At 51.8% G+C, this 15,672-nt stretch overlaps 6 protein-coding genes across 6 annotated transcripts; 1 reads left to right on the top strand and 5 right to left on the bottom strand.

Moving 5' to 3' along the window:
• Window positions 1-65: 65 nt before the first annotated feature.
• N7443_001401 (amidase family protein) lies at window positions 66-2,075 on the top strand (the record flags this gene model as incomplete). The annotated part of the gene is made up of 1 exon (XM_056881457.1): window positions 66-2,075. The coding sequence occupies one exon, from the start codon at window positions 66-68 to the stop codon at window positions 2,073-2,075; it is 2,010 nt and encodes a 669-aa protein (XP_056746695.1).
• A 395-nt stretch (window positions 2,076-2,470) lies between these two features.
• Window positions 2,471-3,016, bottom strand: N7443_001400 (uncharacterized protein; the record flags this gene model as incomplete). The annotated part of the gene is made up of 1 exon (XM_056881456.1): window positions 2,471-3,016. The coding sequence occupies one exon, from the start codon at window positions 3,014-3,016 to the stop codon at window positions 2,471-2,473; it is 546 nt and encodes a 181-aa protein (XP_056746694.1).
• Window positions 3,017-3,185: 169 nt separating this feature from the next.
• N7443_001399 (WD repeat protein) lies at window positions 3,186-5,197 on the bottom strand (the record flags this gene model as incomplete). Its single annotated transcript, XM_056881455.1, has 3 exons — window positions 3,186-3,572; window positions 3,670-4,077; window positions 4,142-5,197. 3 exons carry the CDS (start codon window positions 5,195-5,197, stop codon window positions 3,186-3,188), a joined length of 1,851 nt encoding a protein of 616 aa, XP_056746693.1.
• A 210-nt stretch (window positions 5,198-5,407) lies between these two features.
• On the bottom strand, window positions 5,408-6,213 carry N7443_001398 (putative DNA repair protein Dds20/Mei5; the record flags this gene model as incomplete). The annotated part of the gene is made up of 2 exons (XM_056881454.1): window positions 5,408-5,500; window positions 5,548-6,213. 2 exons carry the CDS (start codon window positions 6,211-6,213, stop codon window positions 5,408-5,410), a joined length of 759 nt encoding a protein of 252 aa, XP_056746692.1.
• Window positions 6,214-6,307: 94 nt separating this feature from the next.
• Window positions 6,308-8,990, bottom strand: N7443_001397 (ubiquitin ligase complex subunit HRD3; the record flags this gene model as incomplete). Its single annotated transcript, XM_056881453.1, has 4 exons — window positions 6,308-6,714; window positions 6,766-8,691; window positions 8,766-8,903; window positions 8,954-8,990. The coding sequence occupies 4 exons, from the start codon at window positions 8,988-8,990 to the stop codon at window positions 6,308-6,310; spliced, it is 2,508 nt and encodes an 835-aa protein (XP_056746691.1).
• Window positions 8,991-9,721: 731 nt separating this feature from the next.
• N7443_001396 (DNA-directed RNA polymerase II subunit RPB1) lies at window positions 9,722-15,177 on the bottom strand (the record flags this gene model as incomplete). The annotated part of the gene is made up of 5 exons (XM_056881452.1): window positions 9,722-9,737; window positions 9,795-14,611; window positions 14,675-14,745; window positions 14,810-14,966; window positions 15,049-15,177. 5 exons carry the CDS (start codon window positions 15,175-15,177, stop codon window positions 9,722-9,724), a joined length of 5,190 nt encoding a protein of 1,729 aa, XP_056746690.1.
• Window positions 15,178-15,672: the final 495 nt, after the last annotated feature.

Genomic DNA, 15,672 nt, shown 5'->3' with positions numbered 1-15,672 from the left:
ACTTTGGTCCGCTCAATCGCACTGAAATAGACCCAGAGCGCCAGATTCGACCCCGGCACCCAACAATGGCCGAATCATTCAACCTGCTCGATGCGAGCATCTCCGATCTTAAAGATGCACTCTCATCCGGCAGACTCACAAGCGTGGACCTGGTATCGCGGTATATACGAAGAATAAACATCTACGACGCCAATGGTCTTAAATTAAGCGCGATCCCAATTCTCAATCCATTCGTCTTCGATGAGGCTGCTGCATCTGATGCTCGCCGTGCAAATGGCTTCCCTCCACGACCACTGGAGGGGATTCCCTACCTGGTAAAAGACAACATCAAAGTAAAAGGCATGTCTGTGGCGAATGGCTCGCCGGCCTTTGAAAACCTGGTTGCCAACGAAGATGCAGCCTGTGTGCAGCTGCTCAGGAATGCAGGCGCCGTGCTACTCGGCCGCACGAACATGCCTGCCATGGCGTATGGCGGAATGCAGCGCGGTGTCTGGGGTCGTGCTGAAAGTCCCTATAACGGTGATTACCTCGCGGCGGCATATGCCTCCGGTTCTTCGAATGGGTCCGCTGTTGCCACTGCTGCGAATCTGTGTGCTTTTTCTCTTGGGACGGAGACGGTCTCGTCTGGGCGCTCGCCTGCTTCAAATAATGCTGTCGTTGCATACACGCCGTCCAAGGGTCTTCTGCCGCTTCGTGGAGTCTTCCCTCTTTATCCGACTTGTGACGTCTTGGTACCTCATACTAGGACTGTTGCCGATCTATTCCATGTCCTCGATGTCTTGGCTGTTTCTGACCCGACTCCAAGGGGGGATTTCTACAACGAGCAGAAAGTCGTTTCTATTCCTTCAATTGCTGATGTTCGACCCGAGTCGTTCTCAGCATTGCAGGAGACTTCTTCCTTGAGGGGCAAACGCATTGGTGTTCCCTCGATGTATATTGGAGGCGACGATTCCTCTATTCAACCGATTAGCAAAGTGCAAACGCGGGAATCGATCATCAAATTGTGGCAGGAAGCCCGAAAAACATTAGAAGCATGCGGTGCCGAAGTGATCGAAACCGACTTCCCCCTGGTGACAGAATACGAAGCCAACGCTGCTTCAGGACAGCTCGTCACCGTCGCAAATCTCCTAGATGGCTGGGCCGGTAATGAACGATGCGAAGTTGTGTCCCACGCTTGGGATGATTTCCTCGTCGCAAACGGCCAGAAGGGCCTCAACTCTTTGACGCTCGTCGATCCAAACACGATCTTCCCACTCGCTCCTGGCTCATTACTCGGCACACCAGAGGTCGCGAATAAGCCGCGATGGCGCGAAATCGTCCAATACCCGCACACGAAGCCCTCCTCCATTTTCGAAATACCAGGTATGAAGCAGGCGATACAAGCACTAGAAGATGCTCGAACAGAGACATTCGAGAAATGGATGGATAAGCTGGGCCTAGACGCAGTCGTCTTTCCGTCCACTGCAGATGTTGGTGCCGCGAATGCAGACGTCGACAAAGACGCGTCACTATTTGCCTGGAGCAACGGCGTCAAATACTCTAATGGAAATCGACCCATTCGCCACCTTGGTGTGCCTACCATTTCGGTTCCAATGGGTGTTATGGAGGATACCGAGATGCCAGTTAATCTCACGTTCGCCGGGAAGGCGTATGAGGATAATTGTCTCCTGAAGTATGGATATGCCTATGAGATGGCATCAAAGTGCCGCGTCCTGCCACCTCTTGTGCCAGCTCTTGATTCGGATTGTATCTTGGATAGGAAGAGCTTGTCTCCCCATGGCCTGGAGCTTGTGGTAGAGACACAGGTTAAGAAGGTTCGTGGTTCGGATGTAGTTGTTGAGGTTGAGGGGTCTTCGAAGGGCGCTGTGTTGAAAAGTGTCGTATGTTATGTCAACGGGCAACCGTGTGATACTGCTCTGAATAATAGGAAGTGGTCAGCCAAGTCTTCATACCCGGTGTCTGATCGAGATGGGAAGTGGGAGAAATGGGCAAGTCCTACGCTGAAGCAGACTATTGTTGTGGTGACGGGGTACGCGGAAGGCGGCTCTGCGGCCGGGAAGCTCATTATTCTGTGAAATCGAGTCTAGGTTTAGTGTTTAACTTATCCTTCGATGTAAAAAAAAAAAAAAATACGATTTTACTTGTCATACGACATCACCTACTTCATAGGAACAATTAAATCATAAACATGTGCTCATTAACGAAATCACGTAACGCTGCGAGTAACTCTGAAATGCGAACGGGAAAATGTGATCAAAATGCGATGAAATGCTTCGAGCAATCAAGGAGCAAATGAACAATGAAGCCTCGTGGTACTATGAGCGTCAGAAATTGGAGCCTTCGGAGGCAAGTCGATAACAGGTCATTTACCTTGAAAATGAAAGCAAAAAACGTCCGTAGGTCGTAGGTCGTAAGATATAAGTCGACGATGCCTTTGCAGCTCTCCTCATTCAAGGTAGGTGCCCTTACCCTATGCTGTGTACCAATTGCAGATACACCGGTAAAGACGCATTAGCCCGTCCTTCTGAGGCCCCTCCTCCATCTTCTCAATGTCCATCAGTACGTAGGGACTGTAGAAGATGAACTTGCACATATCCAGCATGGTTCGAAACTCATCGCCCTTGGGTGTCTCCGGCCAATCTTTGGACTGGAGGTAGTCCTCGAAGGTGCACATCAGCCAGATCACGTCTAGACGGCTCTTCTCGTCCAAGCGCCATCTTTGCACGCAGCAGGCGCGGTGTGCGTAGTGAAGACCTTGAAGGCGGTTGATCGCCTTCAAGATCTGGCGATCTGTGTCGGTGAATGTGAGGTTATTGACTTCACGGATTATTGTCATGTATTTGCAGGTGGGCACATGGTAGATGACGTTGTCTGTGTCTGAGGGTCGTTCAACGATGACAATTCCCTCCGAAGAACGTTCGATTGGGCAATCGGTGGCGCCGGGGCTGCTGGAGTCACTTCGAGGCCGGCCGGTGGTGTTCAAGAGCAGTGGGATTTCACTTTCGCAAGCTGCCATAGCCGCGAGAGAGTGCTAAGAAGAGGTTGGAAAGGAAGAGAAAAGGGCGAGATAAGGAGGTCGGATGGAAGAAGAAGAAGAAGAGTGAAGTGAGACGAAGTTGAAATCTCAGGTGCCAGTGAATATTCGAATAGAAACAACAGAATGCGCACATTTATTATCATAAAAATTACATGCCCGTAACAAAAGTGTCCAAGGTTGCCTCGTATCGCACAAACCCTCCATACATCATATCCTCTATCATCCCCAGAATAGCACGGTGTAAATACTTTTTCTTCAAGTGTTCCAGGTAGGATTCGGCTTCTTCTACAGATGGAAGTCTCTCCAGCGTCGACGTGTCGGCATCCCACATGATTTTCTGATGCAAGAACTGGAACATCTTATAATACGGCACAGCGTCGTCCCAGCGATCTGCGAAACAAGACAGGTTCTTTGTGCATGCCTCAATAGCTTCTGCATATTCGTGTGCTTGGTGTCGTTGCTGGAAGGTATCCATGGATTGGGTTGCCCAAATAAGATATAACAGCATGATTCCGGCGCGGAATTGGAATACAAGCTACAATGGTTAGCCGAAGCTCTTTAAAGACGTCTAAAATCCCCTTTCGAGAGGCCTCTAGGAGGAGATCTAGAAGGAATACCAGGAAAATACTCACAGCAGACCAAGTAAAACACAACACATGCCCTTCCTCCTGGAAATCCCGATACTTCATACAGACCTCAGCAACCGCGGAGAAGATATCCTCAATGCCCTCGTGATCCAGGAAATTCCGCTTCTCTTCCATCAATATGAGAATACTGTAATCATACAGCTTCGTCATCCAGTTCGGGTTGAAGTAGCCACATGAGACATCTGCAGTTCCGTAGCGCGGGATGTCTTGTCTCCATATATCTAGAGCGGACTTCAACGAGGAGTTGAACCCATTCTTCTCCTCAGAGAATTGCCAGCGCGATCGCTCCAGTGATCTTCTAATATTTGATTGGATCTTTCGTAGTCGGAAGAGATGACCCAGAGCAGGATTTGTATTGACGGGGGGTTGGATGGTATCGCCCAGGATACACAACTGCGAGTGTTAGTCTTTTTAACACACTTGTGGAGGGAAGAAGTATTTGTATATGGTCACTTACATCATCATCCACAGCACGATATGCAGCAGACATTGGCCGATCCCAACCAGAAGCAATAACTTCGTTCAGCATGTAACATGTTATAAACATGTTCTCCGTCCAAAATTCCCCCGCAACAGCAGACTCATCATCTTGAATGGTGCGCGCATATTTGCGAATCTCCGTCATCGCCGCTGTACAGAATGGCAATATTGAAGAAACGCCCGTGGCAATCTCCTCCGACGAAGGAGAATGCAGCGCATAGACAATCAAAAGAAGCGATGCCTGGACCTGCAACACCATAGATGAATGTCCAACCACATTTGGATAATAATTCAAGGCAGAAGCATATAAATCTTTCGATCGTGTCAGATGCGCATGATTTCGATGCATCGAGCTGCATAGTGATGCGCCAATAGCGTAGACCATCCGCAGAAAGAAACACTTCCATTCTTGTCCTTCGAAAGAGTCCTCACAATGCCATTTTTTCCAAGCAGACTCGTTAAGGAAAGGCCATTCGCGGTGTGATATGGAAAAGTAAATATTGGTATAGAGTTCAGTAAGCCATAAAGAGTCGTCGCTTATGAGCGGGTAAACGGGACTCTTGTCAAATCTTAAAAAGTCAAGGTTTTCGTTGAATTGGGAGAAAATGTCTGTAAAGGGTGTTCGAGAGGGTGATCGTGATATTCGAATTTGTTGTGTTTCAGGGAATAACACCAGGGCGTTCTCCTCTGCTAAGTCCATCCAATGCGACTTGTCTTTGGTATCCGGTATCCAGAGGGCCTTGGAGGGTGTATCGACACTTTCCTCTAGCGGTAGATCAGTCTGGACACTTGCATCGCACATCACCAGATGGTCGGATCGAGGAGAATCTTCCAGATCGGCGACTCTTCTCTCCAATTCTTTCAAGTACGCGAACGGGATCGTCACGCTATCGCCGGTTCTGCGCGATCTCGCCGGCAGACACTCGGCGCCTTTCCGGCGACATTCACCGCAGGTAGGTTTCGCATGGTCGCATTTGCGCTTTAAGCGGAAACAACGGGCGCAGGCAATTTCTCTTTGCTTAGGTCGAGACATGGAAGAAGGAAAGAGTGCGGGGTGCGGAGATAACTAAGTTTAATATTGATAAGAAGATCTCGGTCTCGGTCTCTTCGCCGACCCTGATAGCAACATCAAATCAAATGCCACTATCATGGTTATCATGGCTATCATGGTCATCCTCATCCTCTCTGAGATATCTGGGATATCTCAGATCTTTGGGAGTCTCGAACTTTCCCACTGCCGACATCACTTCCGAACCCACTTCCCCATAACCGCATCGAACCCGATAGTCTTGTGCTCGACGTTGAGTGTCTTAAGCATGAACTCCATCGTAAATTCCTAGGACTAGTTAGCCCTAGCTCAACACCAAAGAACATTGTCCGCACCTCATCAGTGTCATCGTCCTGCGTAGCCGCGCCATTCCTATCCAAGAGATGACCCGGAGTGTCAGGGTGTGTGTCCATGTCTTCGTCATACTTAAAACCCTGGCCTTGAGCCTGATTTTCATCCCATCGCGAGGCATCTTGCTTAGAGCGTTGTCTCCAGACTTTCATTCCACCTATGCGAGCGACACGCTCTTTGGCGTCGGTGAAGACTTCCTCGGCTGCTTCCTGGCTGATCAGACGCCACTTGTTGATCGACGTCTCCAGATCGGCATCGGTACCTGATGATTCGATTCGTAAAGCTTGACGTGCAGTCTCAATTATCTTTTCCTGCGTGATGCGCTGCGAGAACAGAGTGCGATACTTCTTCTGTAGTTCCAACAGCTCCGAGTCCGGGTAGACGGATCGGGTGGTCACGACAAGTCGATCCTGAAACGGAAGGCCCCGGGCGGTCGTTGGTGGCTCTGGGCCTGCATTGAATGAGGTCGAGTCTTGAGCTGGCTCGGGTTCATACTGAGGGGTCCAAGTCGTGTCGGGAGGTGAGAGCAGGACAGAGGGGGCACCTCGAGTGCGCAATGGGGACTTAAATGGCTTCGAAAGAGGGGCTGCAGCGCCAAAGCGACGACGACGCTTATAATCAGGCTGGTCTTCAGGTTCAAGATCCGACATTGTGGGTCAGATACGAAGGATGGAAGGGGAAGAAGAATGATGTTGAGAGAGATTGTTTATTTACACCAAAAATCGCGTACAATACAAGATACATTCAGTGGCCAACACCGCCTGCTACCCACTGCCCAAATTCAGGGTCACCGGGCTGCGGGAAAAAGCCGCGGTCGTTGCCATTATTCGCATTTGCATTCCCTCCATTTGCATTTCCGGCATTCGCAGCGTTTGCATTTTGCCGGTTGCGCTGCTGTTGTTGGCGGATGTAAACCAGCACGAGAAGAGTCGCTGCCAGGCCGACAATGAGAAGACCTTCGAGCATTCCCTCGTCAATGTCAAACTCCAAGTCATCATAATAGCCGTCGTCGTGGTGCTCGGAGTCGAGGCTTCGACCCATGAAATCATCGCCATTTTCTTGAGATTCGTAGAGGCCCTCCCAATACTCGGCCTCGTCGTTTCTGACAAAGGCGGCAATCCATTCGCGGAGAGTGAGGTTAGGTTTCGCATCTAATGTCAAATTAGAATGTAGGTCAAATAGTATATAGGTGTTTGACTAACCTTCGTCATCACGGATGGGATTGATGTTCCCGTTGGTGATGCGGTTCCAGTATCCTCGAGCCCGCAGCTTCAACAAGCTAAGCTTCACAGGGAGATACGCCTCCTTGTTGGTATCCAGAGCCAGGTCATAGTATCGCTTGGCCATATGGAAATCCTGCTGGACGGCAATACCATTCTCATGCATCCAACCCAGGTTCCAGTAAGCTTGTGCACTACGGTGTGCCTCGGCGGCATTGTGGTAGCAAGCTGAGGCCTTATCGACATCAGAGACCGTTCCCATGCCAGCCAGGTAGTAATCGCCCATCTTGATTAACGAGTCGATATTGGTTTGCTTGGCAGACCTTGTCCAGTAAATCAGTGCCAGCCTCGTGTTACGGAGCAAGGCGGAGCGAGTCTTCTGGACCCATGGCAGGATGGTGTCGAACGAGAACAGAGAACGCTGCTCGTCAAGAAGGAAGGCCACATTGGCTTGCGCAGTTTCGTAGCCCTGCTCTGCGGCCATCATAGCTGGGATGAGGGCGCTTTCCTTGTGTCCAGCCTCGTAAGCCGCATTTGCCTCTGCAAAGGCCGAGTGAAGTATCTCAGCCTTCTCGGCGACCAGCTTGTAATAGGCTGTGGCAACACCACAATGTTGTTGACGACCAACCCCATAGTTTGTCATCTCTGCGAGATAATAGTACGCCTCCATCCAGCCCCAGCGCGCGGCAAGTTCGAAGTAGCGAGTTGCAGCGGCAACATCTCCCTGGTCCAAGAAGAGGGCGCCGAGTCTTGTTTCTGCTGCCGGAATGTCCTGGTCGGCTGCTGCCTTAAAGTAGGAAGATGCTTGAAAGGCATCCTGGGGCACTCCGTACCCATAGAGGTACATCAACCCTATCTCGTGCTGGCAGAGTGCATCGCCATTAGCCAAGCCTCGCCTGAACCAAATCATAGCCTTTTCAGGAGACTGCTTCACTCCCTCCCCACGAAGCCACATCAGGCCAATGTGTCCTGCCGCTTTGGCAGCCAGCTTGTCGAGTCCCACGGGCGGGTTCTGTTTGACTGACCCATCCTCGCTCCAATATTTCTTAGCCACGACCTTGAAGTATTTCATAGCCTTGGAGAAGTTCCGGGGAAGACCACGAGCTCCCTCGTAGTGCATCTTGGCCAGAGTGTATGTGTGGCTCATCTCGCCCTTCCGAGACATGAGGTCCAGGAACTCCAGAACGTCCTCGACACTGGCCTCGGCGGCATGCGACTTGTCCGGTGCATTCATCCCAGAGCTTGATACACTAGCTCCTTCACCATAGACACCGCCCTCCTCATCGGCCCAGCGATAAGACTCCCGAATCATCGCATGGCCACCTGGCGGACCACTCCGGTAGAAGTCAATTGCCTTATCGGCCACCTTCTTATAGTAATAGAGCGCATTGTCACAGCTCTTAGGTGACCCAATGCCCGTGTGGTAGCGGTATGCCAGCGTCATCTCCGACCGTATGTTTCCTCCCTCGGCCGCGAATTCGTGGTACATCAACGCCTTAGCCTGGTCGCGTTCGACCGCTTCTCCAATGCCCGTCGCGTACATGAACCCAACCATAGACTGGGCTGTGCTGTTGCCTGTCAACCATGCTAGATCGTTGTACCACAGGAAAGCCTCGCTGAAGTTACGCGGGTAGGAGAAGTTGCCGTAGAAGTTCATCTCCGCGAGGAGGAACATCGCGTCCGTGTCCTGGTCTTCATCCACTGCTGCTTTTAACTCCTCCACAGCTCGGAGAACGGTTGGGCTGGTCTTGCGACCGCTCTTATCGGTGACGGGTCCATTCAGGAAGAGTAACCGAAACGCTTCACGGCCATAGTGCCAGGTGTAGCCGAGTATCCCTGAAGGCTTATTGGCGTGGAATGAGATAGGTTCAATGGCTCGAAGGGTGCTCCAGATATCTTGAACCCGTTCTATAATGAAATCAATGCTTTATCAGTATCATTCGTCGCGTGGGCCCCTGATACAACTCGGGCGGTATACTCACGGCTTACGGGCTGGCGCTCTGGTTGTTCTGTCGCGAATAGGAACTCTTGGTAGTCCGTACTGTCTGCTGCGGCATTTGAGGTAGAGGCTTCTCCGAGAGGTTGTTGATTGGACCCAGCTGCGCATGTCTGTAATAGCACTGTGAAGCTGTCAGCATCTGGCAACCCCGGGATCGGGGAGGGGTCGTACGCAGGGCCGTTACGAAGCAGGAGAACATGGTCCTCATGATGCGTGCGGTAGAGAGTTGGATAGTAAGTGTCGCATTGCGACTCCTGGTTCAACGGGAATCAGGAAGGTAGACACGCGAACAATGCGAGGGTCGGTGATGTAGTTCCAACGGGCCACTTGGCTTGACGGAGCTTCATTTTGCCGATGGCGAATCACCGCTCCACAAAAACTCTGGTATTTCTATAACATCCACATCTTTCTACTTTCTACTTTTACGTTGACTGAGGTTTTTACTTTGGTCCTGGGATCAAGAACTAAAGAATGTCATTAAAATTCTTTTATTGAACTCCCTGGGATATTCTGTGTACAGAACGGGAGAAAAGCAGACAAAATACAAAACCCCCAGTGCGCTCTTCATGCAAAAGAGAAAAGAAATGGCAAAGCAAAACATGGCACATTCTCCGAGAGAGGAGCACTGTTTAGCCTTAGGCATGCCTCAAGGACCAAGTCCATGGCTTCCAAAGGCACCACAATGCCTCAGCATTCCCAGAGATTCACCCATGTCACTAGCCGAGGGGGAAAACAAAGTCATTCACAATCTCGAAAACGGAGTGAAAACTAGAACTGGGGGCATCTTGAGCAGGAAATGCTCGCGAGCAGTGCTAAAAAACAGATACAATTGAACGGAGAAAGGCACCCCAGATCATGAAACAAAGAGAGATGTTGCCCAAGTCAAGTATGAAAATCTTTTGCTTTATCGGTTTTTTGGTGATGGTACATGACCGAGCTTCACTGGCGGGGAGACCTGTTTGTTTTTTGTCAGTTACAGCAACTGAGAAGAACGGTATATTGGAGGACTCACGTTGGGCTGTAAGCCGGAGAAGTCGGGCTGTAGCCGGGTGACGTCGGGGAACCAGAGAAGTTGGGAGAGGTCGGGGAGTAAGACTGGGGACTAGTAGGAGACCACCCAGGCGAAGTTGGAGTGTACTTGGGTGAAGTGGGCGATGTAGGGGACAAGTGCCGGCCGCCACCAAGAGCTGGGCTCGTGGGACTGTAGCTGGGCGACGTCGGGCTGAAAGCCGGGGAAGCGGGGCTGAAGCTTGGGGACGTCGGGCTGTAGTTTGGCGAAGTCGGCGAAAAGCCGGGCGAAGTGGGAGAGTAAGATGGAGACGTGGGTGAGGCTCCATATGCAGGCGACGTGGGCGAGTATGCCGGAGACGTCGGGTTGAAGCTCGGGCTTGAAGGCGAGAAACCAGGAGAAGTCACGAAGCCCGGACTGGTCAAACCGATACCAGGGGACGTAGGCGAGTAACTCGAAGTTGGCGAGTAGCCAGGAGACGTCGGGCTGGTGTTGAAGGGGCTGGTTGGGGAGTAAGCGCCGGGGCTGCGCGCGCCCGGGCTGAATCCACCATAGCCATCCGGGTTTGGACGATAGTGGCTGAAGCCTCCGGGAGTCTCTGCGCCGGGCTGGCGGATAGGAGAAAAGCTTGCGTCCGGATCTCCAGTAACCATGGAAGGCGAGCTGGCCATGGGCGAACCAGTATCGTACTCGGTAGAAGCACCGGTGGGACCCATACCCTTGTCGTCGATCATAGGGCCGCGAGGGTTGGAGACAACAGTGTTGAGCAAGGACTGATCCAGATAGACATCAAACTCTCCCGTTCCAGCGGGGGCCATCTGTCCCAGAATCAAGTTCTCGGAAACACCACGACAGTCATCCAACTCTCCGAAAGCGGCTGCCTCAAGTAGAATTTCCACGGTCTCTTCGAATGAACAACGCATAAGCGCACCGTTATCGGCACGGTTGATACCGTGACGGGTGACAGGAGTCAAGTAACCACGAACGGTCATGACATCGACAAGGAGAGCCAAGTGACGGTGGTTGACGTAGGAACCGTCGAAAGCCAGCACCTGAGTCAACTCACGGAGCACAGCAGTACGGGCAGCCTCAATACCGAAGACCTCGAAAATCTCGATGAACTGATTGGAGTAGGTTCGAGTAGCATCAACACCAGGAATTGCAAGGACCGGTGCCAGGGAAGAGCCGCTGGTTTCAAGAACCCACTCCTTGCAAAGAGGATCTGACTTGCTGGTGAAAAGAGTACCGTCCTCGAGGACACGGACCTTGCTCTTCTCGTTGATGAAAGCACGTTCAACGCCAGGGACTCCACGAAGAGTCAGAGTATCGAGCAAGTGCTGCTCCAGCTTTTTCAGGGTCACGTCGTACTCGACATCATCATCGTCATCATCCTTGTGATCCTGGATCTGACGAATACGGATGACCTGCTCGTCGGCGTTGTTATCACTGAAAATGACAGCGATATCCCGAGGGTAGGCCTGCTTGATCTTCGAGGCAACATCCTGCACAGTAAGACCCTTATCCAGCAGCTGGGGTCGACTGAGGATAATACGGAGCAGCCACTTGGACTGGTGAGCAATGTCCTCGCCGGCTTCTTCGGGAATGATGAAGTAGGACTCGACCATATCCCGATCGTTCTCGATCACAGTAGACTGGATTTCAGGGTCATAGTAGATCTCAGTGGCCTCAGTAACAGAGCGCAAGCTGGTGTGCTCGACGACACTGCGCAACAACTTGGCACCCTCCTTTACACCTGTCATGTGGCTTTCCTGGTAAACAGTCATAGACGGGGTCTTGATGTTGGTGGCAACGTTAAGAATTTCCTTGAGACGAGGAACACCAAGAGTAACGTTCTTAGACGACACACCAGCAAAGTGGAAAGTGTTCAAAGTCATCTGCGTGGCGGGCTCACCAATGGACTGTGCTGCAAGAACGCCAACCATCTCGCCAGGGTTGGCTTGAGCACGTGCGAAACGCATCTCAATGGCGCCCAGAACATGCTGGAACGCAAGCTTGTTCAGAGAGTAGTCTGTAACCAGACGGCGGAAAGCAAGACGGCTACGCAACTGAGCCTTAAACAGCAGAGTTGCGTTCGTCTGGGCCTCGCGCGAAATTGGATCATCACCACGGACAACCACCAGGCGTTCGAGGAGGTCCTGGACTTGAGGAATGACCTCGGTAGGGTGGAGATCACTGATAGTGCCCTCACGAATCCTGAAAGTGGTTCGAGCCATTTCCAAAATACGCTGAATATTAATGGGAAGCTGCATCATTTCCTCGTCCTCCTTGGCCACAGTGCGCAGGAAGTCGCGGTCCTTGACAATCGCTTCCCACTCCTCGTCGAAGTATCTCTGGACTTCCGAGTCACCTGCGATCTCGTTGGCTTGCTCCAACAACTCAGGGCCGATGGTACGCTCGGGATCCATGACATCTACTCGGAAGCGTTCCCGGAGCTTCTCATCGGAGCATCGAATGATATCAACACGCTGGTTCTCAATGTGGGCACCATCAAGACCATCTTCTCCGTAAATGAACTGAATAACGTCACCAAGAGAGTTACGGACAGTACCATCATACTTGACCATGACTTCTTCTAGAGCCTTGACCAGCTTACGCTGGATGTAACCAGTTTCGGCAGTTTTGACGGCGGTATCAATCAGACCCTCACGACCAGCCATGGCGTGGAAGAAGAATTCAGTCGGAGTCAGACCACGGAGGTAAGAGTTCTCGACGAAACCGCGGGACTCGGGAGAATAATCATCCTTGGTAAAGTGCGGCAAAGTGCGGTACTTGAAACCAAATGGAATACGCTTTCCTTCCACGGACTGTTGTCCCACAACTGCAGTCATCTGGGAAATGTTGATGGTGGAACCCTTGGAACCAGAACGCGCCATCTGAATAGCATTGTTCAAATCCTTCAGAGACTTCTCGGTGGCAGCACCAGCCTCGTCACGAGCGTTGTTGAGGGCACGTGAAACCTTACTCTCAAAGGTTTCACGGACATTCATACCAGGCAAAGCCTCAAGGGTATTGTCAGTAGCGCTAGCAGTGATCTCTTCGACCTCCCGCTTGCGCTCACGGACAGCCTCCTCGATCTTGTCAATAGTGTTCCGATCAGGAATCGTATCACCGATACCGATACTGAAACCATTGTGCAGAAGCCAGTAGTTGACGATTCTCTGGGCACCATTAAAGAAGTTCACAGCAGTGTCCGGTCCATACTCGTTGAAAATGGTGTGAATGACACCGCCGCCGCTAGCGCCGACGGTCTTCTTGGAGAGCATGCCGTACAAGAGCTGACCACCATGAATGAGCAGGCCGCCATCATTAAGAGGACTAAACTTCTCAGATAGTGGCGAGCTGTCCTTGTCGATACGCAGAAGGTTGAGTCCAGTAGGGAACGCCATACTAATCATCTGCTTTCCGGTCCAACGCGGGCGAGGTTTCAGAATGGCGGGAGGGGGGATGGCACCATCCCAGTCTGGGACCCAGAGCATGATGTTCATGACCTGATCCTTGGAGAGGAAGACATCACGACGGCAAACCTTGTAGATACCGCAGAGAGTATCCTGGACGATACCCATAAGGGGACCGTTACGCTGAGGAGAGACGATATTCTTTGGAACGAGAGCAAGCTCAGAAAGCTCTGCGCGGGCCTCCTCACTCTGCGGGACGTGCAAGTTCATCTCGTCACCATCGAAATCGGCGTTATAAGGAGATGTGACTGAAAGATTCATTCGGAAAGTCGAGAAAGGCATGACGCGAACACGGTGACCCATCATGGACTCCTTGTGGAGGGAAGGCTGACGGTTGAACAGAATGACATCGCCGTTGTCAATGTGACGCTCGACCTTCCAGCCGTAGAGCAGCTGTTGCGCACCAGCACGCTTGGCATGGCGAAGATCAATTCGCTCGCCGTTGTCACGCACGATGTATCGGGCACCAGGGTGCACATTAGGGCCGTTAGAAACTAGGTACTGCAATTTCTCAATGTTGTACGGAGTCACGACCTCCGGGTAGGTCAGAATCTTTGCGGTCGAGTAGGGAACTCCAACCTCCTCAAGGGACAGGTTGGGATCACCAGTAATGACGGTACGTGCCGAGAAATCGACTCGCTTACCCATCAAGTTCTGTCGCAGACGACCTTCCTTACCCTTAAGACGGCTTCGAAGAGCCTTCACTGGTCGATTTCCCTTCTGCATAGCTTTTGGTTGACCAGCAATGTCGTTATCCATGTAGGTGGCGATGTGGTACTGCAACAAGGACTCAAATTCACGAATGACGTGCTCGGGGGCACCCTCCACTTCGCAGCGCTGAACGTTCTGGTTCGCACGCACAATTTCAGCAAGTTTATAGGTCAAGTCATCCTCACCACGAGAGCCGCTCGTGGCTCCCATCATAACACTGGGGCGGACGGTGGGTGGCGGGACAGGAAGAACGGTGAGGAGCATCCATTCGGGACGAGCGTAGTCGTTGCTCAGACCCATGATGCGGACGTCTTCGTGGGAGATGTTTCGGAAGATGTTGAGAGCCATCAAGGGGGTGATAGTCTTCTTCTCGGGCTGTGCCATCTCGTCCTCCATCATAGCCTTGCTGGGCTTCCACGTGCCTACGAGAGTGATACCGTCCTTCCGAACCGTGGGCTGAGCATTACCGCAGCCACCGTGGAAGTTGGCCTTCTGGGACTCCTTTGCGAACTCATCATCGTCGGGTGATGGGTCGGCCTCACAGACCAGCACGTCCTTGGAAAGTCTCCAGATATGATCGAAGCGTCGTTTCGGGTCTCGCATACGAAGAGCTTCCAAAAATTTCGAATCAGACTGGTATTAGAGTCAGCAAAACATTGCCATGTTAGATTTGCCATCCCTTCTGGGATGACTAACCGTGTTGGCTTTGATCTTTCCACAGTTGTGGCAGACCGTCTCCAAAACTTTCTTGATCTTTGTTAAGAAACCTAGAAAGGACTAAAGTCAGTACATATGGTCTCCTGCAAGAACTGAGAGCCTTTGTCCACATACCAATGTGAAACACAGGTGAAGCGAGTTCGATATGACCGAAGTGACCAGGGCACTCCTTGGGTCCCTCTTCACAAGTCTCGCAGTTGTACTGGCGGTCGATGGTACCGAGGCGCGGATCGTTGATACCGTTAGCACGAGGGCGCTGGCGTTGTTCATCCTGTAGCGTCAAAAGGTTAGAAGTCAGGCGCATCGCAAATTTTGCGGTTTGGGAAGAGGAAGGGAGATCAGTAGGCGCGTACCATAGTCTCAGGGTATAGAATGTTGACCACACTCATGCGTTTGATTTCCTCGGGAGAGAAAAGACCAAACTGAATCTCCTTGATGGTGCGCAAAGGCGCCTTGGAGAAGGGGAAGAAAACGTTCGACATCGTGGTGGTTGTTGTTGCGAAAGCACGTCGGGATTCGGATTTTGACGGGTCGGGAAGAGGAAGCGCGGACCTAACAATAACGAAAGAAGTGATGTCGTTAAAGCGCAAAAACTGAAGGGACTGGCGGACTCGACGACTCAAAGTCAAATTCGAACGAGGCGACGATGAAACGAAGGTGATGTGGAAGCAGCTGGCCGGCTGAGGCCTTTGGCAGCCCTTGCCACGAGGGCGCCGGCGACCTAGAGTCCCCGAACGTCACGAAGCCACGGAAAAGGGAGCGAAAAGAGGCGCGCAGGGGATTTTCGCGTGAGAGAAATCTCCTGAAGAAATACCGCGATGCGGGACGCGATATTCTTAGATGGGGAGGGGATGGGGAGGGCGTGTCGGGGAGGTTGAAAGGGAGATGGTGAAGGTTGCCTCACCCGTTGATGGGGCTCGAGTTTTCCCTGCCTGCACTTAGCGCGCCAGACCTGTCTAAAGGGCATCTTTAGGGGA

Source organism: Penicillium atrosanguineum, assembly GCF_028827265.1.
Source record: "Penicillium atrosanguineum strain IBT 20685 chromosome Unknown utg000001l_segment0_segment0, whole genome shotgun sequence".
In the NCBI taxonomy this organism is placed as follows: Eukaryota; Fungi; Ascomycota; class Eurotiomycetes; order Eurotiales; family Aspergillaceae; genus Penicillium; species Penicillium atrosanguineum.
The sequence above is the reverse complement of the archived record's forward strand: the minus strand, read 5'-3'. Positions and strand labels throughout refer to the sequence as shown.